General features: G+C 37.5%; 1 protein-coding gene across 1 annotated transcript in view; it reads left to right on the top strand.

Annotated features, from left to right (window-relative positions):
* Window positions 1-25,944, top strand: part of LOC6051875 (pro-resilin) — a 33,519-nt gene extending 7,575 nt beyond the window's left edge. The window contains exons 3-5 of the mRNA XM_038257006.1: window positions 18,214-18,423; window positions 18,490-18,681; window positions 24,605-25,944. Of these exons, the coding sequence (XP_038112934.1) occupies window positions 18,214-18,423; window positions 18,490-18,681; window positions 24,605-24,682 (480 nt within the window). The 3' untranslated portion in view covers window positions 24,683-25,944. The remainder of the gene's footprint in view (window positions 1-18,213; window positions 18,424-18,489; window positions 18,682-24,604) is intronic.

Raw genomic sequence — 25,944 nt, 5'->3', positions numbered from 1 at the left:
CTCTTCGGGAAAGTTGTAGAGGACATTCCAGAGCATCCGAATATGAGTCCGGTTTTAATATAGCATGATACGTGGATTTAATACATATCAATATCCAAAACAATGGTTTTCTCCATATAAATTTATATGGAAAATTGAATCGCTTTGCGCAAAGTGAGGACTAAACCAATCGATCCCAAACTTTGGGGAGTTGTTTAGGTCCCCAAAAGGAACTGAAAAAGTGCTATGCTCACTTAATTTGGACAACTTTATTTTTTTCCATACAACCATATTACACCCTAATGGGTCATTCCAAGTCAACTGGGTACACTTTTGGACTCGACCTTCCCCAATTTGGATCAAACTTGGAGGGAACGTTTATCTATCGATAGTTACAAAAATCCCAAGTTTGGTGCTGATTTGATCATCCCTCTACTTTTTATGATTTTCTTAAAAAAACCTTTTTTTTTCTTTTAATCATAACTTTGCAACTACATGAGCAAAAGACTTTCTACAGGTTGCATTTTATAGAAAATGGTCGAAGAAATCCGATAAAAATGAAATTTTAATCCTTAAATACCCACTAACATTATATTTTAACGTTTTAAGTATTAAAATTTAGTTTTGACCGATTCCTAGTATTTTTATTTTTTTTTTATCACCATCGTGTTCCCCGGACAATTTTGCATGATAATCAATGTAAACTCCAAACTAAAATGAACTATTGGCAAGATACAGCTATTTTACTGCACTTTGTCCTATGAATTGAAATCGGAAATAAGTTTCTCAGATATAAAAACCGAACTATGCGGGATTCATCCGTTTTTGTTGAAAAGTACACCATGTACTTCCGAGTGCAGCGTAAAATCAAACTTTTTTCAGTAAAATTGCTGTACCTCGCCATTAGTTCATTTTAGTTTGAGGTTTACATTGATTATCATGTAAAATTGTCCGGGGAACACGAAGGTGATAAAATAAACAAAATAAAAATATAAGGAATTGGTCAATACTGGTTTTTAACACTTATAACGTTAAAATATAATATTAGGGGGCATTTAACGGTTCAAATTTTATTTTTATCGTATTTCTTCGACATTTTTTATTGAATGCAACCTGTAAAAAGTGTAGTTTAGATAGTAACATAGAAAAACTAAAAAAAAGTTCATTTGATAAATTATAATATTGAATAATTGTACAAAACATAACAATCATTTGCATTGGCAGGATAGATAACAAGGTTGCCGATGATTAACGATTTCTCATTTTTTGAAGCTTTCTAAAATCAACTTAATTTAACGACAATGCTTTCACTAAGAATATAACATTTGAAAATTACGTAAGTTTCAAAGTATGAATTGTTCACGAAATATCGTACTTTTTCTAAAGTACTCAAATTTTCACAATTTGCAATATGGGTATCAAACGAAGCGACATTTTGTAAGCGTTCACACTTTATTTCAGTTTATTTTTTGTTGAAAACAAAAATTAACGCAAAACACCGTATTTTTTCGAAAATACATTTTTTTTATTTACAATATGGGTAGAAAACGAACCGAAATTTTGTATGCTTTTCACATTACTTGTAAGAGCTTTTTTTTTTGTTGATAACTAAAATTTTCACAAAATACTGTATGTTTTGCGAAAAAACTCAAATTATCATAATTTGACATATGGGTACCTGACGAAGCGAGAATGTGTAGGCTCTGTCTTTTTTAGTTTTTTGAAAAATACTAAAATTTTCACAAAATACCGTAAATAACATATTTTTGCTTCCTGATGTTTAGACCTTTATATTTTTAAACAAATATTTGCAACGGACTTTGTTTTAAAAATGATAACAATGTTTTAACTCTTAACATGGTTTTTCCACAAAATTTTTATCGGAACAATTTCAAAAATATTCTTATTTTCTGCTTTAAAGTTTATATAGTTGGTGTGCAATTTCCCGAAAATTCCAAGCAAGCAAAAATTGAGACCGAAAAGTGCCGTTGGGCAAAAGTAAACTTTGTAAAAAGTGTGTTATAAAAACAACGAAATTTTTTTAGCAGTATGGCACATATTCAAGTGCTTCAAAAGACATTTTATTTTGTATTCATTTCACTTTATTTGTAAGAGCTTTTTTTTGTTGAAAACTGAAATTTTCACTAAATACCTTATTTGTTCAAAAATACTCAAATTTTCATATTAATATTATTTTTCGAACCTCAAAGTTAAATGTACATTTTACCCCACCTTCTGTTGTTGTCTAATCTAATCTAATCAGACCCTACACAGCAAATAATTCGATGGTAAAATCGCATGCAAAAGCATGCACATCACCTTCGTCAAAATAAACACTTAATATTTCACACTGCATGTACAATTTTTGCAAACATAACAAAAAGTTGCAACCGACGGTATTCAAACCCAGCACCAACAGTACGGACTGGCGCCTTAGCCCACTCGGCCATCAGACCGATGAATAGCTGTAAGGATAAACGCATATATGAGCTTGACATTTCGGTCAAGTAAGTTTCCCATACTGATGGGCTACATATTTCAGGGTGTAAAATCACATAAAATTGCATAAAATAATGCAATATTTATTTTACACCCAGGCATTTTACTTGCAGCTGGATTACTACTTTTTTAGGTGTGTAGCGCAGCCAATCTTTTGAAGGGATCCTGGAGAGTGTCTTAGATTAGATTACGCCTAGCACTCTTCTTGTCATTTATTAACATTTGTAGTGCACCATTGCATCGGAATGCATTGAAACATCACAAGCGTTAAAGCGGCCAAGCTTACTGCGTAAAGCCATATCGCAGAGATGATTCGTAATTGGGTTGAGTTTGAGCACTAAGTGTTCGAACAACAACACAATTCTGAATCGACAGGGGAGGAAGAAGCGTGGGGACACACCACCATACGCTCCGAGATTTTTAGATATATTCGTTGAGAGCACCATGCTAAGAAGGTTTGGTACTCCGGGACCCTCTAGGATGGGACATGATATTTCCACGAATGCCCTGAACCAGGTATGCCAGGTATGCCAGGCACAGATTTGTCTGTGTTTCACAGACTTTTTAAATTGGACACAGATATACACAGATTTTCCAGAAACGGAATGAAAATTCGATTTTTGAAAGTCAGGGTGGTTTTGACAACAGAAATTTGATTGTAAGGAAATTCCGATCAGTAAGGAGAAAAAATGAAGTTTTTTTATTCTGACAGACGTGCGATGACAAAGGTGCGAGAAATCGGGTTTTATTTGATGTAACATTACATCAAATTTAACGCTCCAGTAATGTGAATCAGAAAAGCCGTAAAATTAGATTACATTTGATGTAATTTTGAGTTTTGGGCGATACAATAAAATACGAATGGGAATTTCATCGATTTACGCCAAAATTTACCCAATTTTACATCAAAAATACGTTTACATGATTAATTAATAGGTTTTCTCAAAGATTACGTCAAATGTAATATCCCAAATTTTTTAGTGTGTGGACACTATTTGCCCTGGTTTTAGCGCCACAACTCGCTCATCGTAGAGGGCTCGTCTCATGTGTATACAAACAAATGCTGATAGATTCATCCAAATCAGGGCACCTCGATGCGGCCGTTGTTAGACAAACCGATCAACATTTGGAAAAACTGCCTCTCAGTGTCAAAAAAGTGTCCACGTAATTTATGAATGGTCCCTGTCCAGTAGAGGGTTAACCGACCCTCTTCCTCCACCAGTCCATGTGTCTAATCAACAACATCAACGGTGGCTCGCGACCGCGAATCGATGTTTTCATTAATTTATCATCAACATCACGTTCCGAGTCTTTGACAACCTCCCTACAACCCGCTTAGATACTCGGACACGCGGGTCCAAACACTAGTAGTTACAGCTTGCAGGTACAAATTTAACCGTCCGCCACTACGGCCTACTACGACCGACGATGGCAGTACTGATAAATTATGTTCTATGACGCGAAAGTGAAGGAGACGAACCTCTCCACTCGCGAGACTCACGAATTCTGTCAGAAGGGGCGCTTCTGGCTAGTTGAAAAAAATGGCAAACTTTGATGAACTGACAATTTTTGCATGCTTTTAAGGGGCTGCACGACGCTCACAAGTCGCTTCTAATTGACAATAGAGAGCCGAACCTCGTCCAATGATGATGATGGCGCTGCCAGGAGGCCACAAGAACATGTTTTATTACACCAAGTACCAACAAGCACTGCTGAGAGCGATGTTCAGCGGCAAAAAGCGTTTAACAACCGTTTGATTGGTCTCGGGGTCGGTCGCAGGCGAAGTTGGTAGCCGATTCGAAAGCCCGGGTTTTGCAATTTTTCGAGGTCACCCGGAGCCATTTGGCAAACTCTCGACAGCAGCAAACCGCACACTCACGACACCACCGACCGGGGAAAAGCTCACTTTTTCTGCCAAGTTCAAGTGGGTTTTGTGGTCTGTCGTTGGAGGAGTGGATTGGATTTTGATGATTGTACTAGTCAGGTTATAACAGAGGAGATGTGGGGTAATTTAAGGGTTTGAACAAATCCTAAAAATTGGCGGATAGAGATTCAGTGTGAGAATATTTTTTTTTACAAAACTCATAACTTAGTCATTTCATGAGGTTATCGTAATTCAATAGCGTACGAACCTCACATTAAAACACTGATGCGCTTTTAAAGGCTCCTTTCTAATTACTAAACCGCACTCGCACGGATGCACACGATCTTGAGCAAATAAATCGAGGTGATCTACAGCTCGAGAACGTAAACTGTGCTCACATAATTCAACCAGAGTGCGCGCATCTTGCATTCCTGATGATGCCCACCATATTCTGAGATCGTAACTTTAGCGGATTAGGTCAAATAGTTGACGTTCATCACGGACCACATGGGGCTTTCAAACTGTTTTGCGAGAGTTATTGAATTACGACCTTGTTCAATAAATCATTTAGTTTCAAGAATTCATCTTAATTTTCATTAGTAGATTTGCATGCAAATTTAAATCAAAACAGAAGTCGATTGAAGATCGTGACCTGATTACGATCCAACCTGATCTAAACAGCTTAGTTTCACCCTGTCAATCAAAGTAAAACCAGAAACCACTTCTTGACATGAAACATCTTCCGGCAGGGTTCAATCAACAGAGCTTGCAAATTACGCTCAATTGACGCGCGTGTTTTCGTTCAATTATTTCAACCACACCAAGGTGGTCGGACAGAAGCCCAACTCATTGGCCGATAGCAATTCATCAAAATGACCTATGTCAGCGTGCCACACCGCGAACTAAAGAAAGATTGATGAACAGTCCCCCACCCCCCTCCCCTTAAGCTCCAAGGTATAACCGCGACGAGTGGCACTTGACTTCCATGTTTTTGTGAACCACCCGGTCAGCAAAGACTGACTGTTTCGGAAGTTTGAACCGTCGAGTCGTAAATCTACGTACGTGTCGATTGTTGAAAAGTGGGCTCTCAACGGGCTACTCAGGGTGGCTGGCATTTGCCGGCGTAATAGGGCACAGTGTGTGGAGTTTTATTAACTGATGGTTAAGCCTTTGGAATGAGTTATGGGCCGCTTCTTCGTTTGGAAGATGTGCGATGGCTGTTTAGGGTAGGAAATTACCACCCCGGTAGTAAGGGGTGTTTTTTCGAAGTTGGATTAGTGTAATTTGATGGTTATGGGTGGTGCTAAGAATTTAAAGAGTCCGTTTAGTTCAAGTAAGGGGAGGTCTAATAATGGTGATTAACTGCTTTGTTCTAGCAAATACTAGCCATTTTTGTTGCAGTCTTATGAGTCTGTTGTTAATATGTTTGAAGTGTATTTTGAGTTCGAGGAAAACGGTATATTTACATGCATTTTGGCTAAATTGAATCAAAGACGTCATTTTGTGTAGATACTAATTATTGCAGATTGCATTCAATCCTGAGACATACAAAAAAATATTATTAACTCCTTGAACTGTTGACAACGTCACGCCAAAAATTTGTCCAAACAGATATAATAACAAGATAGCATTATTAAGTCGATTTGATCTTTCAGCTAATAAATGTGGACTATGGGCAAAATCATATTTTAATTAACAAGGCCGGTTCAAACCTTATTTAAAGTTTATGTCCCCCGAAGTCAAGAAGAGCCAATTAAATTTCAAATTTCAAGCATGATTTTCAAAATTTCTAAGCAAAAAGTATCACTAAATGCTTGAATAAGCGTTATAAAGTGTATGCTGAATAATTTACAATTGATATTACATGTTTTTTTCAATGCAAATTTTAATCAATAGTTGATAAACTTGAATATAATTTACAATGGCTTAAGGTGAAGCCGTTGATCATTTTCGAAGAAAATTGATCATCTCTCTAAAATTTTCTACATATAACACTGGAACGCCCAACGCATGTCCAACTTACACGGACGCTCAAGCCTCCCAAAAAAGGTGGACCGGTAACTTCAACTCGCTGGTTCTCGGGCATTACTCATCCAATCGGGAAGATTCTTGTTTCCAGTGATTTGTAAGAATGTCTAGATGATCCTAAAATTTTGCAGAATTTGATTTAAACAAATCTGTAATTTCTGCGCCCGAAAACATTGTTCCACCTTTTTTTAAAACGACTGCCTCCGCGGAATTTTTGGCGAATTTTTTTTACACGCATAAAAAAGGTGGAACGCTGTTTTTGATCGCAAAAATTACAGATTTGATCAAGTTAAGTTTTGCAAAGTTCTAAAATCATCTAGACATCCTAACAAATCACTGGAAAGAAGAATCATCTTGATTGGTTGAGTTAGGCCCAAGAACCATTGAGTTGAAGTTACCGTTCCAACTTTTTTGGAGCCTTGGGCGTTGGAATGATAATGAATTCAATTTAACGATTTTTTTTTCACCAAAATGAATCAGCATGTGCCGGTTGTTGACTTCATGAAGCCACTGAAGAAATTTTTGGTTTAAATTAAATGTTGAAATTCATATAATTTAGTGGAACAGCCATTGTCGTCCTAGTTGTCAATCATTGATTTATGAAGATTTCCATAACTTTACAAGGAATGAGAGAATCGTTACCAAAAAGTATCAGTATGTGTAGGGCACTATTCGAAACAACTTGTAGGAGGAAATTTGTCAAAATATTGTCAGGGAAGCGAAATCTATATCATCGAATGAAAACGTTAAGCAGAAACTAACATAAATTATCAATTTAATGAAGATTATTGGGCAGAAAAAAATTATTCACAATAGTCTTTCATTTGATTTGAAATTAGGGTTAGAAGGCTGTATCATTTTACTAGCAATAATAAAATAAAATACTGAACTGTTTGCCTTATCAAGGAGTTTTGACTGCATTTGTTCATAGATAGGATGGCGGACATTTTCTTTTTGGTTAAGATACGATTTTTTGAAAAAAAAAAGTTTGGAAAGTACTCAATTTTTTTACAAATCTTTTGAATGTAAAATTTAGTTCTGAATGCACAACTATTATTAATAATATTCATGAATTATTCTACAAGATTGTCTTTGTCTAGTGTTCATTAACGTGACAAGAATCTTAAGAGATATCCCTTGGCTCGTCTAAATTGAGGTTTAATTACACCATAAAAGAGGTAATATTCAACCTTCCAAAACTACACCTTCCAATTTTACGTATGTTTTTACTGTGGTCCATAAAGTGGTTAAAAATCCCTAATAAAGAACTCAAATGGAAACAAAAATTTCACCGGAGTCATTCTCCGCCAACTTTCAAAGCAGTTGCCCCGACCCCTCATCAATTTGCGTGAAAATCGGATATAACGTACAGTCATCCCACATATTCGGAACACCCACAAATTCGGAACACTTTTATGATAATTTGTCAAAAGCATGCCAAAAGTAGCTTTTCTGTCGACGCTACTATTTTTAGAACCTTCATTTGGACATTATCTTGCTATTTCACTAGTAAAAGTAATACTTTTTGAACAAAAAACTTCATTCCAAGACTATTTTACCAGAGCAGCAAAACACTGCCTCCAAATGGCCTGTTTCATAATTGTGGGATGTTATTGTGCCTCCCACAATTGTGGAACACCTGAATTTAACTGATATTTTCACACAAAAAAAGTTATCAAACCATGTATAAAACATCACTAAGCTTGAGTTTCATTGGTTTCAGTGTGTGAAGTCATTATTTGGTAATAAATATGTACTCCTGGAGAGATCCAAAGTTTGTTTACATTCGTAAGAAAAAAGTGTTCCGAATTTGTGGATTTCAAGGGTCAAAGTAATTCTTCAAAAACATCATATAAAAGTTAAAATTTGCAGATGTTCGATACAGCATTCGAAAGATCGCAAGAAAAGCGTTCAAATGAAGGTAAAAGCGAATAATTAAGTTCAATTAACGATCTGCTATGATTTTTTGAACATTGGCCGATCTGGAAACCGTTCCGAATATGTGGGATGACTGTATATTGAAAGGGATGTATTACTAAAACTACATCAGCGAATGTTTTTATTTTTTGCTCAGAGGTATAATATGGTGTAAGGAATCGATAGACCCCAAAATCTCGGATTGCATTTTTTTTTTCATAGTAACGGTATTTTGAGCACCATGGTGAGGAATTGCACAGAGGGAAAGTTTTATACATCGAAAGCTTCGTTTTTTCATCAGGAACAATAATCCGATGAAAAATCGCACTGCATAGACCGGAGGCCACCGAAAGATCCGGATTTTTTTAATTAGTATCAGCTTCATCCAATTGTGAACTGATACGCTTTCTTCCACCATAACTTGTCATACAAAACAATCTTAGAATAATATTAAATACCACAGGTCCCTTCGGAACCGGTTCCACCGATCTCCGGTGGCCACATCCGAAGATCATATTTGGCAAATTCCTGAAACCACTCTAGCGACATATCAAACTTTTTGTTTTTAAAAGAGGAGTGCATAACTCATGTCCCCATCCAAATCAAGAAGTTTAATGTGTCGCATGACTGGTAAACACTGTTTCCTAATGCGGTTCCGGATGTGGAACCGGTTCCGATGGGACCTATGGTTTTTAATATTATTCTAGGATTGTTTTGCATGACTATTAGGATGTAACAAAAATGACTTTTTGGCGGGCATTCAAGGGTTTGTTCCGATGGGCGTATTGAGCCCAAATCCAAAATATGAGCTTGATTAGACGTAACAGGAACTGGCGCTCCGCCCTTCAATTTTAAATGGGATTTAACCCGCAGAAAAAGATTTTTTCAAAAATGTCACTTTTTGAGGCATTTCTGCCACTGAAGCGTTTATTTTCAACATCATTGACGTGTAGGCCAGATCCTTGCGCATCTTCTGGTGTATATAACATTAAAATTTGGAGCACCTTGAAGCTCGGTACAGACATTCAAAGTTTGCCATTTTTCAAAAAATTGACCCCCGCAAAATCAAATGGCGTCTAGGGCGTCGCGAGACGCGACGCATATCTTTTTGCCAGGGCCGATTTTTTGAAAAAAAAATGCGTTCTATACTCAATTTGGCACAGAGTGACAAGATAGCACGTTAAGCAGATGATTTTCTAACCCTTCGTGACCTACCAATTAATTACCGATTAATGTTACACAACAAAACTCATCCTCAACATTCTTTATAGACTGTCCTTTTCAACCATGTGACAGTACCTTTTTGTCTAAAATAATGAGATAATCATCCCTGCCGTCAATCGCTGGATGAAATCGTGGCATAAATTAGAATCCTCTTTATTTTGTCACACTCCACAGCCAGCTGCCAGCTGACATTAGCCCGGCAGGTGTAAATTAATCTCAGTTTACCGGACGAACAAAGGTTTAGCGCCTGAAATTCCTAAATCCCCCCTTCCTTTCCTCAACCCTTCTTTTGCAAACGACAGACCTCAAATGATATAATTTAAATCATCCTTGAGCGCGCGATCCGACCTGATGTCCATTGAAATGCCGATCGCAAAGTTATGTGTTCCTCCCCCGCACCAGCCAACCGTCCGTCTGGGGAGTATCTGCCGCAATTAACACGATTTATGGCCACCGACCGTTTTGCTGCATTCGATTTGCATAACTTGAACGAACGGCTTCATCTCACGCGTCTCCGTCTCAGCTCTCAGCGGTCCGAGCGTTGCCTGGCGTCCTAAAGCGCATAAAGGTGATTATTGGCTTTATTAAATTTTGCGGCGTGACCACCCCCCGGAACGTTTCAAGTGGAGAACCGGAGATGACGGTAATGTCCAATTTGGCGATTTATTGTCCCGCGCGTAAGGGAAGTAGCTGGGTCGAGCTGAGCTGGTAGTATTGATTAATGGCGCGTTTGATGGCAAGAGTCGTAAACTTGGACGAGCTGGTGAGGTGTAAAGAATCTTGAACAGTTGGTTTGATGAGACTGTTTTACATGGTAACACGTAAAGAATGTTATTTCAATAATTCAAGTAGGCAGAATTACAATTTTATTTTGATACGAATAACATAAACGACGTCCATTTGTTATCCGAGCATTCGTTGGTGAAGGTTGTCTGAATCAACATGACTCGTCGCGTCCCGGCGCAAAACGCCGGCAATATTGCCCTACCTGCGGCTCAAGCAGGCAAAAAAGTGGGAATTTCCAAAAGGAAGGTTGAGGCCTCAACTGATGGCCAAAAACCGGGGATTTCCAAAAGGAAGGTGCTTTTGGAAGTGACATCGAACAGCAAAAAGACGAAAAAGAGCGACGGTACTGTACCGATGGATGAGGAGGAGGAGAACTCTTCGTCCACGAGGAGCAGCTATTGAAGAACAACAAGTTCGCTGGACTGCCTGACGAGGACCAGGTAGCGGAAGCAAAGGAGAATGAAGTGAAACAGCGAAAGGAGAAACTGCCTCCTTTTTATGTGCGGCAATCAGCAGCAACGATCGACTTTCGAGCGGGGCTGGTTGAACTCATCAAGTCTGGGAAAGTCCTAGGCAACATTCGTCTGTGTCAGGACGGATTTAAGGTGCTGGTGCAATCCAGGCAGCACTATCAACTGGTCAAGGATTACTTGACCGAAAACGAGGCGGAGTACTTTACCCATGATGTCGCCATGGATAAGCCGTACAAAATCGTCGTCAGAGGTCTGTACGACATGCCAGTGGAGGAATTAGCTGCCGAGCTAAAAGTTTTGAAACTGGATGTGTTGGCCGTGCACAAAATGAGCCGACGCAACAAAGACATCAAGTACCGTGACCAGCTCTACCTGCTGCATTTGGCTAAGGGATCGACGACGCTTCCTGAGCTGAAGGCAATTCGAGCGGTTTTCAACATTATCGTGTCGTGGGAGCGATACCGACCAGTGCATCGTGACGTCACACAATGCTTCAACTGCCTGGGTTTCGGGCACGGAGGTAAGAACTGCCACCTGAAGCGTCGTTGCGCCAAATGTGGTACCGATGCGCACATCACATCCCAGTGCATCCAAGATTCGCTGGTGAAGTGCCTCAACTGCAACGGTGAGCACTCGTCAACCGACCGAAAGTGCCCCAAGAGAGCTGAGTTCGTGAAAATTCGGCAGCAAGCATCGACGAAGAATCAGCCTCAGCGTCGTAGAACTCCTCCAGCCCTGGTGGAGGAAAATTTTCCACCTCTTCAACCGCGACGCCAGGTCCCAAACTTGGCACCGTTGCCGTTGGATCCCAGGAAGAGAGCTGAGGTGAATCATCCACGGCCGGGTTCCAGCCAGGAGCCGAGACCGCCACCACCGGGCTTCAGCCAGGAGCCAAGACCAACCCAAGAACCAGCAGTTGAGGAAAATGGTAATGATCTTTACACCTCAACCGAACTCCTCAATATTTTCAAACAGATGTCCGCTGCACTGCGTGGATGCAAAACCAAGACCCAGCAGATTGAAGTGCTGACCTCGTTCGTCATCCAGTATGGATCGTAGGTCCCTCAAGCTGCTGAATTGGAACGCTTGCTCCATTAGGAGGAAGAATTTAGAGCTGGTGGATTTTCTTCGCGAGAAGGAGATCGACGTAGCCGCCATCACGGAAACTCATCTGAAGCCCGGTGAAAAAGTTTATCTGCAAAACTACAAGATCGCGACGCAGCTCGATAGGACCACCTCTGGAGGAGGAGGTGTGCTTGTCGCTGTTCATCGTGATCTCAAGCCACGCCGGCTGCCACACTTTAAGCTGGACATCATCGAGGCCGTTGGAGTGGAAATTTCCACTTCGGTTGGCCCAGTACTCTTCATTGCTGCATACTGCCCACGTCAGGTGAATTCCAGAGATGGTTCAGCAGCAAAACTGAAGAGCGATATCCAGAAGCTGACACGGCGGAGCGCAAAGTACATCATCGCTGGTGACCTCAACGCGAAGCATGAAGTTTGGGGCAACAGCAGGAGGAATCGGAACGGAGTGATTCTGCACAACGATCTGCAAAACGGATACTACAACGTTGTGAGTCCGGATCGTCCAACGAGGGTGGCTCGGTCTGGGAATCACTCAATCATCGACTTCTTCATTACCAATATGGCTGAGAACGTGGCTCATCCTGAGGTGTTTGAAGAGTTGAGTTCTGATCACTATCCGGTGGTTGTGGAGGTTGGAGCTTCCGTTACTCCGCAGCGGCAACCAACCCGGAAAGATTACCACAACGTTGACTGGCAGCAGTTTCAGCAAGTGGTCGACAGCAACATCGACTATGATCAACACCCGGAAACTTCTGGTGATATTGATCGTTCGCTGGAGGTGATCCAGCAGGCTATCAACCAAGCAGAGGCTGCCAACGTTCGGGAGGTTCCTGTTAATTTTAAGGTAACTGATATTGACGTAGATACTAAACACTTGATTAGACTTAGGAATGTTTATAGGAGACAATATCAACGGACTGGGGACTATGACAAAAGATTTCAGTGAACAATTTGAACAAAATAATACAAGACCGACTTGACAATATCAGAAATCAAGAATTTTCAAAACATGTAAGCCAGCTTGGGAATTATTCAAAACCATTTTGGAAACTTTCAAAAGTTCTTAAAAACAAACCAAAGCCTATTCCTCCTCTTATTGTTGAGGATTCTCGTTTGATTACATCCGAGGAAAAGGCAAATGCACTTGGGCTTCATTTTGTTAGTTCACATAATCTTGGCGCTTCCATGACCAGCCGTAAAGAAACATCAGTTGCCAATAGTATTTCAACAATCAATGACTCTACCTTTGAATTTCCTGCAGATTCCCATGTTTCTGGTGAGGAAGTCAAAGTTGCAGTTAAACAAATGAAAAATATGAAAGCTCCAGGCTTTGATAACATTTTTAATCTGGTGTTGAAAAAACAGAGTGATCAGTTCTTTCAACATCTAGCCAATATTTTCAATAAATGTTTGCAACTTGGTTACTTCCCCACCAATTGGAAGCTGGGCAAAGTCATACCAATTTTGAAGCCTCAAAAAGATCCAACATCGCCAACAAGTTATCGTCCCATTAGTCTTTTGAGTAGTCTGTCCAAACTCTTTGAGAAGGTCATCTATTCAAGGCTTTTGGATTTTACCAACGATAATAATATAATTTTGAACGAGCAGTTTGGCTTCCGAAAGGGACATAATACTGCTCATCAGCTTACGAGAGTAACTAAAATCATCAAGCAGAACAAGCTTGAGTCTAAATCAACTGCTATGGCTTTGTTGGATGTTGAGAAGGCTTTTGACAATGTTTGGCATGATGGTTTGATACATAAACTGTATTTATACGGTTTTCCAATGTATCTTATCAAAATTATCCAGCACTATCTTTCGGAGAGATCGTTCAAGGTTTTTCTGAATGGGATTGCTTCTGGATTATTCAACATTGATGCTGGGGTTCCCCAAGGAAGTATTCTTGGCCCACTTCTGTACAATATTTTTACATCTGATTTGCCTACTCTTCCTGGTAATGGTGTGTTGTCACTTTTTGCTGATGACACTGCCGTTATTTATAAGGGTAAAATAACCAGATATTTAGTTGGCCGTCTTCAGAAGGGTCTTGACGTTCTTTCCGAATACTTTGGCGACTGGAAAATTCGCATAAATGCAGCCAAAACTCAAACCATCATTTTTCCACTTTCCAAATCGGCCAGATTTGTCCCAAAGGATGATGTTTTGATAAAAATGAATGATGTTTCGATACCCTGGTCAAAGGAAGTTGTCTATTTAGGTCTCATACTTGACTCGAAACTTTTGTTTCGGCAGCATGTAGATAAAATATTGAACAAGTGCAGCATACTCATCAGGTGTTTGTATCCTTTAATTAACAGAAAATCAAAGCTATCTTTGAAAAATAAGTTAGCAGTTTACAAACAAATAATTTACCCTGTTATTGAGTATGCAGTACCTGTTTGGGAGTGTTGCGCTAGAACTCATAAATTGAAGCTCCAGCGTGTCCAAAACAAGGTACTCAAAATGGTTTTGAATGTTCCTGGCTGGACAAGATCAAGTGAGGTTCATGAATTAGCAGAAGTTAAAATGTTGGATCAGAAGATTCAAGAAAAATGTTTGAAATTCAGGGAAAAATGTGCTATATCTGAATACCCCTTGATTCAAGGATTGGTTTAGTTTATGGTAAGATTAAGTTAGTTTTAGGTTAGGTTATGTTTTCTTAACATTTTTTTTTCCTCATTGTACCTAGTGTTACAAAAATGATAAATCATATACTTTTAAAGTTATAAAAATGAACAGTGTTTAAATCACGAAAAGCAAACTAAAGCTGAAGAGCCACAGCTGACCACTTATTATGTAAACCAAATGTAATTATTATAAGAAAGATTCAATAAAGTATATTTAATTCAAAAATAAACGACGTCTATCCAAATGATGTTAGACAGCAAATTGAAGTTTTCTTATGGTACGTTCGATTAAAGGCTAGTTTCGCACTCAGAGCTGTCAAAGTGTTTTTTTTAAGTAACTCACCCGCACAGATTTTGCAGGAGCCGTGTTTTTTTAAAATAAACTTAATTTTATGCTCTGAAATTAACTAACACTTATACGAAGCGATAATCAAAATAATTATTTTGATTAACACAACAATTTTCTCGACGAAAAGAGGCATGAAACTTTCGATGAGAATGAGAATAACAGCTTTTCAATATTGATGTTTACACTATAGATCAGGGTGGGAGAATTGTCAAATCTCCTCTGCGACGACAGCGCCACAAACGGCTTGCCATTCTCGATAAAACCGTTGCATGTTTTTACATAAGGTGGTGATCGAGCCAAAACGTCAGTTGTTTGTAGATTTAGGGCTTTGGTGTCTTGGAAAAGTTGTAGAGAAATTTTGTTCACGAAAGTTTGTCCAATATGCCATGAGATATACGCCATTTTTGCAAAAAATGTAAAAAAAGTACTATTTTAGTGATAACTCAAAAGGTTAGCATTTTAGCGACCTACTATGTACTGAAGAGCTGTTGAAAACATAAAATTATATATTTTTGCCGAAGACAGCCAAATGTTTTGAGCCTTTATTGAGGAGTTATATCATTTTTTTAAGTGATTTTGAGCCTATTTTCAAGTTGCTATGTTTTCAAAATGGCGAATTTTTGGGACAAACCAAACAAATCATCTGAAAGTACGCACATTCAACTACATTTCCCAAAAATATCTCCGTGTCTTTCGGTGCCTATTTTTAGATATCTTAATTTGAATTTGACATTATTAATCAATTGATTCATAAATTTATTACATAATCATATTGAAAACGGAGTTATAATCGATAAATTATTGGGTACATTGATAACCATAAAGGCAGATACGTTTTTTTAAATGAAAAACTCTCAACAATCTTTCTAAAATGATGAATAAAAACATATTTACCCCAAAAATATTATAAAATAAAAATTAAAAAAAAATCTCTGATATAATTTGTTTAATTTATAAATTGGAAATTTTCTGAATTTTTTAAACAAAAAAATCAGAAATGGACAATTATGGACACTATTTGAAAAAATCGAAAAACGGGAATTTTTCAGTTAAAATTAAATTTAAATGGCTATATCTTGAAAACGGTGCACTGTAACAAAAAATATGTAAAGTAGTTTTCGCTTGCAAATTTGATTCAACATTATTTGTCAAAAATAAGCAAAATTTGTCTCCATATTTCTCAAAAGTTGCGGTATTTGTCCTCAAAAAAATATAAAAAAATAAAAAAAATACGGATTTTGGGAAAATGATTTTATGGGGAAAACAAGTTAGTTTAAAAATCGACAAAAAAATTTCGGTGTTCTTATTTTTTGGAAATAGTCCTCACCAATCCCTACATATTTGATCAAAAAATTCCTTCAAAAGTTACAGATTTTCAAATATTTACATGCCATTGTGTATGGACAGCTGCCAACATTGAATGGAGCCTTCTTTGGTCATAGGGAAGGACTCCACAAAGTTTGATCCAAATAAAAAATGTAAAAAAATCCATTTGTGGTTTTGGTGGAGATTTCCTCACATTCTCTATCGAAATTTCTGTCTAAGCGAGTGGCAAAAGAAATTGAGTTGATAAAAAAAATCCAATACTTCCAAGTACAAATTCAAGTAAGAAATTACTAAAGTAAATGAAAACTGCTAGGCTTTCACATTATTTTTAAGCTAAGAATTTTATTGTGTGCAGTGGACTTAAAGAAATGCATAATAAAAACTTATGTTTTATATTATTTAAATTTGAAATTTTTTTATTTAATTCATTAATTGGGTGAAAACAGGGTATCAAACAAAAGTTTGAAGTACCAAAAGTTGTGTCTTTCAAATATGAAAATTTGAGTATAAAAAAGTATGATCATAGCTCAAATGTTCATGTTATCGCAGTTTTAGTAAAAAAAAAGCTTTTCAGTTTCCGCAATTTTTTTCGTTTCTGCGTGTGGCACGTCGAAAACCCCACATTTTATTTTCATCAAATCGTTTCCCGAAATCCTGTTTGTGAAACTCCAACATTTTTTGTTATGTTTTTTTAAATTGTCCGAGGAATCCGATACAAATATTTTCACACATCTTTTCAAAAAAAAAAATGGTGTGGAGTTATGATTTTTTGAAAATATGGATTTATGAAAATTGACGAAAATTGCAATTGTTCAGAACACCCAAACATGGTTTAGGTAACCCTAAAGGAAAAAAAATACGGGTCTAAATATTTCGCCCAAGGAACCTCCACACATTTTTTTATATCCTGTAGATTTCGTTGGGAATTACTGTATATGTATATGTTTTGAACAAATTCTTCATTTTAAATTAGTGGATTCAAGTGACTAAATTCGAAAAAGTTTGAAAATCTATCATTGCAAACTAGTAATTCCATAATTACAGACCAATCATTAAGAATTCAAGACCGCAACACAATTTTTAAACAGATCACCATCATTTATCTTCTTCAGTCAAACCAAAGACAACGACGCACATCAAGTGATAAACCCAACACCTCCCGCCTACTTGGTGCCATCACTAAAACAAAGAAATCTAATTAAAATTGCTAATCTTCAATCAGCATACAATGTAAAACAAACAACGTGTAAGAATCAACATGCTTTACGTACACAAAGTTCCTAGTCCGATCGGCTATCACCCGCGCCGTAACGCCATCCATCAGATTTGATCGATTGAGCGTGTGTGCGACTAAGTCAAGTGCAAATTTACGGCATTCACCCTGTACCGGCGATGACTTTGACGACAGAGTTAGTGGAACGGAACCGATCGATCGGATCCGGGCTGCAATCGATGGAGGTTGACAGATCGCTGGAAGCTGATCGCGAACTTCAGCTTGCGGTTCTGATGAAGAAGCGGCTTCAATTATATTTGCTATTTGACGTGGCGCAACAGAAGATCCGCGTTCTAACCTGAAGGCACCGCTCGTCTTGTAATGAGTGCCGTACTAAATCAAAATTTATTCCGTTCCACCTCAACTACTCCCTTTGAAGCATCCTTGTTTCGGCTCGAAATAAATCGTTTGCATTGTGTGATCTTGCAGCACGGTTTTGATTTACGTCGTCACATTAACGAGACAGGCTAGGCGAGGGGTGGTCTTACCTTTTAAGGTGCCACAGACCTTTTCGGGAGGGTTCTTTTATTCTGGGTAGAACAAGTGATGCTGCTGCTGCAGCAGGTGGGAATCTTCGGAAGTTGATGGAAGAGAATGGGTTCCGCGTCATTTACCATACATTGCCTCAGGGTGTTGTTGTTCTTCAGAACTTATGGGATCGGCTTGAGCAAAATCGAACTGTGAGGAACTTTTGTCTTGGAGTTGAAATTGGGCCGATCAAGTAATACTACTCAAAGGACTAATTTCCTCATAGATGATAGATCTTTCCTTTTCACTTCCAGGGTCTCTCCCTCTGCCTGGCGCTGACCATCGTGGACCAGACGCTAGCCCAGAACAACCAGTACCTACCTCCGGACAAGGGCTACGACTACGACAAGCCGAACAAGCCCTTCCCCACCGCCACCCAGCCCCAGCAGGTCCCATTCCCACCGGCGCCCACCCCGGGACGTCCCGCTCCCTCGTACGGACCTCCGCCAGCCGGTGGTGCCGATGTGAGCTCGAAGTGAAGTTTCTGGAATTCCAAACATTTTCTAATCGTGAATCTAATCCCAAAACAGCACGTCCACGAGCCGGGCATGCCGTTCGACTTTAACTACAACGTGAACGACATCGAAACCGGCAACGACTACTCGCACAACGCCGTCAGCGATGGGGACGTGACCCGCGGGGAGTACCGCGTCCAGCTGCCCGACGGCCGGACCCAGATCGTGCGCTACACCGCCGACTGGAAGAACGGGTACAACGCGGAGGTAAGAGGGGGGTTGTTTTGGGGAGGCTACATGTTTCAATTGGTTTTGTGAAGAATTTTTTGAAGAGGAGATTATGCACTTAGATTTTAATGAATTATTTTAATCAATGATCAAAATTGTTGCTAAAAAATGTTACAACCAATTTGCAGTGAAAAATTCATTGATTTTGACAGATGGTTTACTACGAGGCAGGGATGGAATAATCGCGAAAAAATCAATCTCGCTTGCGAACTTTCTTCACCCGCGAAAAAGAGAGGAGTCAAATCACGCAAAAGAAAATCGCTCCCGAAATTCTCAAAAAAAAAACAAATCTGCTGATGATTTTTTGTGAATTTCCTTGTCAGTTCCACCCAAAAATATTTATTTCAATTTGTTTACACACATTGCCCATCTACAAAATGTGACAGGTCGTTATTCGACGTGTGACGTTACACTTGCAAGTGTAGTAGTGAAAAAGAAGTTCTGCCGAATAATCAAGATGATGATTTTTTTTTTTATTCTTTTTACCGATCTTTCGTGCACGAGAGAGGAGAGCCATGCTCCCTTCGGTTTTTTTTCTCTTGATGAACATCCAAAGATTTTCTTCTGATGATGATTATTCCATCGCTGCTACGGGGACTTTATGATGTGCTACCAAACATAAATTTCAATTGTTATTGAATATTTTACGGAATATTTTCATGCCTGTAAAAAAATATTGAAACTGCACATTTTTTTTAATTAACACGATTAATGATAAAAATAAAATTTTCATTTAGTTTCTCATAATAAACTCCTGAAAAAATTGAAAACAAAATAAAAATGCAGTAGAGGGTTAAGTTAACAAAAATAATGAAATAAATGTTGTAAAACAAATTCTTGTCAAAAATTACCGATTGCGCATGATTTTTTGTTGTTTTGTTCTCATTTGCTTCAAGTATTTCTTTAAATTTGTATTTATTATTAAAAAAAATGATTTTTTTTAGACATAGCGATTGGCGTTTTTTGTAAAAAAAATACAGTTTTTCATCTCTGGGTAATTCTCCGCCAACTCACACAGCAGTTGCCCCGACCCCTCTTCGATTTGCGTGAAACTTTGTCCTAAGGGGTAACTTTTGTCCCTGATCACAAATCCTAGGTCCGTTTTTTGATATCTCGTGACGGAGGGGCGGTACGACCCCTTCCATTTTTGAACATGCGAATAAAGAGGTGTTTTTCAATAATTTGCAGCCTGAAACGGTGATGAGATAGAAATTTGGTGTCACATGGACTTTTATGTAAAATTAGACGCCCGATTTGATGGCGTACTCAGAATTCCGAAAAAACGTATTTTTCATCGAAAAAAAACACTAAAAAAGTTTTAAAAATTCTCCCATTATCCGTTACTTGACTGTAAAATTTTTTGGAACATGGGTAATTCTCTACCAACTCACACGAAATCGGGAAAAGTTGCCCCGACCCCTCTTCGATTTGCGTGAAACTTTGTCCTAAGGGGTAACTTTTGTCCCTGATCACGAATCCGAGGTCCGTTTTTTGATATCTCGTGACGGAGGGGCGGTACGACCCCTTCCATTTTGAACATGCGAAAAAAGGTGTTTTCAATAATTTGCAGCCTGAAACGGTGATGAGATAGAAATTTGGCATCAAAGGGACTTTTATGTAAAATTAGACGCCCGATTTGATGGCGTACTCAGAATTCCGAAAAAACGCATTTTTCATCGAAAAAAACAATAAAAAAGTTTTAAAAATTCTCCCATTTTCCGTTACTCGACTGTAAAAATTTTGGAACATTTATGGGAAATTTAATGTACTTTTCGAATCTACATTGTCCCAGAAGGGTCATTTTTTCATTTAGAACAAAATTTTTCATTTTAAAATTTCGTGTTTTTTCTAACTTTGCAGGGTTATTTTTTAGAGTGTAACAATGTTCTACAAAGTTATAGAGCAGACAATTACAAAAATTTTGATATATAGACATAAGGGGTTTGCTTAAAAACATCACAAGTTATCGCGATTTTACGAAAAAAAGTTTTGAAAAAGTTACTTTTTGCGTTTCTCTTTGTTTCGTCGTCCGTGTCTGTCGCGGGTGACCATGAACAGCCATGATCGATGACGACCAACTTTTTAAAACTTTTTTCGTAAAATCGTGATAACTTGTGATGTTTATAAGCAAACCCCTTATGTATATATATCAAAATTTTGTAATTGTCTGCTCTAACGTGTTGTCAACCCTGCAAACCAGAAAAACACGTACAAAATGAAAAATTTTGTTCTAAATGAAAAATGACCCTTCTGGATCGAAATTTTATTTCCATAAAATGACATGTTCAAAATTTTATCGTAACGGAAAATGAAGACTTCACAATGTTTTTCGATGAAAAATACGTTTTCGGAATTGTTACGCCATCAAATCGGGCGTCTAATTTGCATGTTTTGACAAATTTCTGTCTCATCACCTTTCAGCTGCAAATTATTGAAAAACACCTCTTTTCGCATTCAAAATGGAAGGGGTCAACCTCCCGTCAGAGATGGACCCGTGATCAGGGACAAAAGTTACCCCTTAGGACAAAGTTTCACGCAAATCGAAGAGGGGTCGGGGCAACTGCTGTGTGAGTTGGCGGAGAATTACCCACATGTCATTTTATGGTAAATTTATGTTCTTTTCAAATCTACATTGCCCCAGAAGGGTCATTTTTTCATTTAGAACAAAAATTTTCGTTTTAAAATTTCGTGTTTTTTCTAACATTGTAGGGTTATTTTTAAGAGTGCAACAATATTCTACAAAGTTGTAGAGCAGACAATTACAAAAATTTTGATATATAGACATAATTGGTTTGCTTATAAACATTACGAGTTATCGCGATTTTACGGAAAAAAGTTTCGAAAAATTTGGTCATCATCGATCATGGCCGTTCATGGTCACCCGCGACAGACACGGACGACGAAACAAAGAGAAACGCAAAAAGTAACTTTTTCAAAACTTTTTTTTCGTAAAATCGCTCTACAACTTTGTAGAACATTGTTACACTCTAAAAAATAACCCTGCAAAGTTAGAAAAAACACGAAATTTTAAAATGAAAAAAATTGTTCGAAATGAAAAAATGACCCTTCTGGGTCAAAGTAGAAAAGAACATTAAATTTTCCATAAAATGACATATTCCAAAATTTTTTACAGTCAAGTAACGGAAAATGGGAGAATTTTTAAAACTTTTTTAGTGTTTTCTTCGATAAAAAATACGTTTTTTCGGAATTCTGAGTACGCCATCAAATCGGGCGTCTAATTTTACGTAAAAGTCCCTTTGACACCAAATTTCTATCTCATCACCGTTTTAGGCTGCAAATTATTCAAAAACACCTCTTTATTCGCATGTTCAAAATGGTCGTACCGCCCTCCGTCACGAGATATCAAAAAACGGACCTAGGATTTGTGATCAGGGACAAAAGTTACCCCTTAGGACAAAGTTTCACGCAAATCGAAGTGGGGTCAGGGCAACTTTTCCCGATTTCGTGTGAGTTGGTAGAGAATTACCCCTCTCTGAGACACAACTTCATTAAATTCGATCTAAAAAAACTCGCAAAAAATCGATAAGTAAACAAATACTAAATCTTAAAAAAAAACATTGAAATGGCTTCTTTTGAAAATCTTCTCATACACAGAAAAAAATTAATTCTCGTAATCGTGAATTAAGTTCACGATTAAGTTAACCACGAAGGAATTTATTCATGAGTTTGGTGCATTTGCACTATAAACGTGAATATATTCCATCGTGGTTCTCGCATTCGTGAATTCAATTCACGATTTCGAGAATTATTTTTTTCCGTGTAGAAGATACTTATTGTTCAATTTGATTAATGTTAAAAATATAAAAACAATTCCACTGTGAAACAGGCAACTTTTTCTGTCCTTTTGGAGAAACGAAACGGCCTACTTTTCCTTACCAAAACTAACTGAATGGTAATTTGATACCTTTCAATACCAGTGCTGAAAAGTTCTTCTTTTCAGCCCGGGCAGACGGTAATAACAAGATTCGTGCAATTTCAATAACAAATGCTGTTAAAATAACAAAATCTGTTATGGAATATTCTTGCAAAGTCAATTTTTGCAAAAGAATTTAATAACAGTTTATGTTATCATAACAAAGTTTGTTATTGGTCTGATATTGGTTGAAAGCCAAAACAACTTTGGAATAACATGTTTTGTTATGGAAGAATACCTCCAATTGTTATTGGGATGATCGGAATAGTTGTTAAAATAACAAAAAATAATAACAAAGATTATTACAATAACATTCCAATAACAAAAAAATCATAACGACGAATAACAAATTTTGTTATTAAAAACATAAAATGTTATTGGCCTAGTATTTTCAAATATCAAAAAATGTTATTCCGAAGTTATTTCCGTCTGCTCGGGAGCACTGACATGGGTGCTGAAAAGTTCTTCTTTTCAGCATTGAAATCGATTCGGAAAAGTTGAAATTTTTCAATATTTTTTGTTTTGAACGGTGAATTTACTAAACATATGAATGTTTGACATAAAATTCCATTGAAAAAGCGTTTTTCGGAATTGCAAAATATGTTGTTAAGCAACTTGTTGCAAAACTTGATTTTTTAGCACACGTCGTATTTATCCAACTCGGAAACTCGTTCTGGAAAAAAATTTTTTTTGCACCTTGTTGCATAAACTACTATTTCATGTATTTTTCAACATTTATGTCGAAATTAGTATGAAGAAATTTTTGTTATATCCAAAATTTTGCTTAAAATAATTTGTTGCAATTTCAATAACATAAAGTAATATGGTAGAAACAGGCAAAAAGTCCAAAATTGCCAAGCAAAAAATAATAATTAAAAAGCCAAACTACTTATTGCTAAAGTTTTACTTTAGTTTAAATGCAGTTAATTCAAGAGTAAAATTAATAAAAACATTATTTTTAATCTTTCACTTTCTTCTTGACTATGCCCAAAGCCAAGAGACGACATTTGAATTAAAATTTGAACTTTCATCTGTTTGTTACTCAAAAGTAACTTAATAAAAAATGCTAAAATTGAAATAACAAAACTTAATCTCAACATTTGAATGAAAAAAAAGTGTTTTTAAGTGCATGTTACACTAGTTCAGTTTTTTTTCGCAATCATTAGTTTTAAAAAATATGTAAGATTTGAGGACAACAAAAATTATATCGAAAAGAACGTTTTGCGGTACTGCACATCCAAATATTTAAAAAAATCAAAAGATTTTTGAATAAACCCAAACATGTTGAAAATGATACTAAACGCATGGGAATGCATTTTGAATTAATTTCAGCTGATTGCATTTGACTTGTCATTGAAATTTCGGGCCGATTTTGAAGGGGGAGGGAGACAAATACTTCTGAAAATATTTTTACCAGCCTTATTTATGTTTTTTTTTTAAATTATAACAATGATTAAAAATATAAACAAACCACTGCAACATTGAATATAGTTTAATACAGATTTATTATGAGAACTGTTCCCCATTATTTTCCTCATTGTTCGTATTAAAATTCATGAAACGTTTTTTTTTCATCATTAAAGTCAATTTACTGAAAATTTATAAATTCCAAAGATTCGCTCGTTACGAAATTTCCGCCCAATATTTTTATACTTTAATGCTATGAAGAATGAGAAAAAACTAACGAATCATTTGATGAAAGGGTTTTTTTTTAAAGAAAAATATCAGATCAATCTAAACAAAAATGTAGAGGCTGCAAAAAAAAAGTAAAGCTTTGTTGATTTTTATTCTGCATTGTTTGTTTCAGTAGAACAATCAGAGTGGTATAATGTTGGAATTAAAACTTTGTTATTGATTAGTAATGCGTTTTTTTTTCTTCAGTAAAAAGATCAGTCAATAAATTAGAAGATGCAAAAAAACTGATCTAACAAAACATTAAAATATTACTGACTGTGTTCAAATTTTTAGGTGACGTACGAAGGTGAAGCCAAATACCCCGAAGGCCCAGGCCAGGGCGGTGCCAACGCCGGTGGATACAAGTACTAAGCAACAACTAGGACGACTGCCATTTCCCCCTCCTGATGGTGTGTGATACTGAAACAATCGAAAAAAAAACAATCAACGAGAACCCCCGTCACTTGCGCAAGTTTTTCCAGCCTCCAAATCAGCTCGTTATTGATGCAAGGTCTATGGAAAAGCTCGCGAAATCTTGACACACCTGAGTACATCGGAAAACGTGTGTACCAATTAGCAGCGTCTGACGAAATGACCATTTCAAGAGTGTGTCCAAACCCCCCTCATCAACCTGAAGAAACCCTTCTCTGTTTTAGTTTTTGTAAGCGAATCGTTAGCTATTAGGGTATGAATAATTTGCAGACCAACCGATTGCATAGTCTTTCCACGATCAATCACGCGCGCAATTCTTTGGACGAGCCGAGCCCTCGCTCAACTGCCAGTATAATTCTTCCAACGCAAAGAAACGCGAATGTTAGTAAGACTCACTAGTGATTTACTTTTTTTGGCCAAATGTAAACATCATGCACTCATGTTCCCCTCCTTGAAAGATCGCATTCCATCTGTAGCGTAAATTATCGCGTTAATTTATAATTATACCCCGAGTGGAACATGCTTCTCCAAACAGTCATAAATTTAGTGGATCGTACCGCAAAGTTCCACACAACAACCAGTGACTATCATGTGATACTAAGCAGAACATGAACCATCCCTTCCTCCCACCCCTCAAACGATTAGTCGACATTTGCGCTAGTGTGTTCAAATGGCATCGTCACGCGACTTGGACCCGTTGTAGGACACCATCGAGCCGCCGTTGAAGATGACTCCATGCACGCTCGAACTGCTGTGTCGCACTGAGTTTAATTAATTTTACGATTATTACCGCTATCCATGTCCCGCCACGAGTACCGCGCAGCGCAGCAGGTCGCAATGATATTCTTTCAAAAAAAAAATCGTAAAATAAACCTGCCAATTAACCTCCGATAGCCCACTAACACCACCACCATAAGTATTCCGAATGACATTAGCACGAGAGGAGCCTACGAAGAAGAACCAATGTGTGATATGAAGAAGGAAATTAGATGCAAAAACTTGAACAAGTCACCTGAAATAACGAACACCACACACACTGTGCACATACAGACGTATGCATGAAATTATAGTCTCGGAAGCAGTATTCGAACCGTGTATTTATGAAAACGATTAAAAAAACAAACGAAAAAAAAATTGTACGCGACACATATAAACGCAATGATGTATGTAATGTAAAAATAAAGAAATGTTAAAAACCGAAA

Source organism: Culex quinquefasciatus, chromosome 2, assembly GCF_015732765.1.
Source record: "Culex quinquefasciatus strain JHB chromosome 2, VPISU_Cqui_1.0_pri_paternal, whole genome shotgun sequence".
NCBI classification, from domain to species: domain Eukaryota; kingdom Metazoa; phylum Arthropoda; class Insecta; order Diptera; family Culicidae; genus Culex; species Culex quinquefasciatus.
The sequence above is the reverse complement of the archived record's forward strand: the minus strand, read 5'-3'. Positions and strand labels throughout refer to the sequence as shown.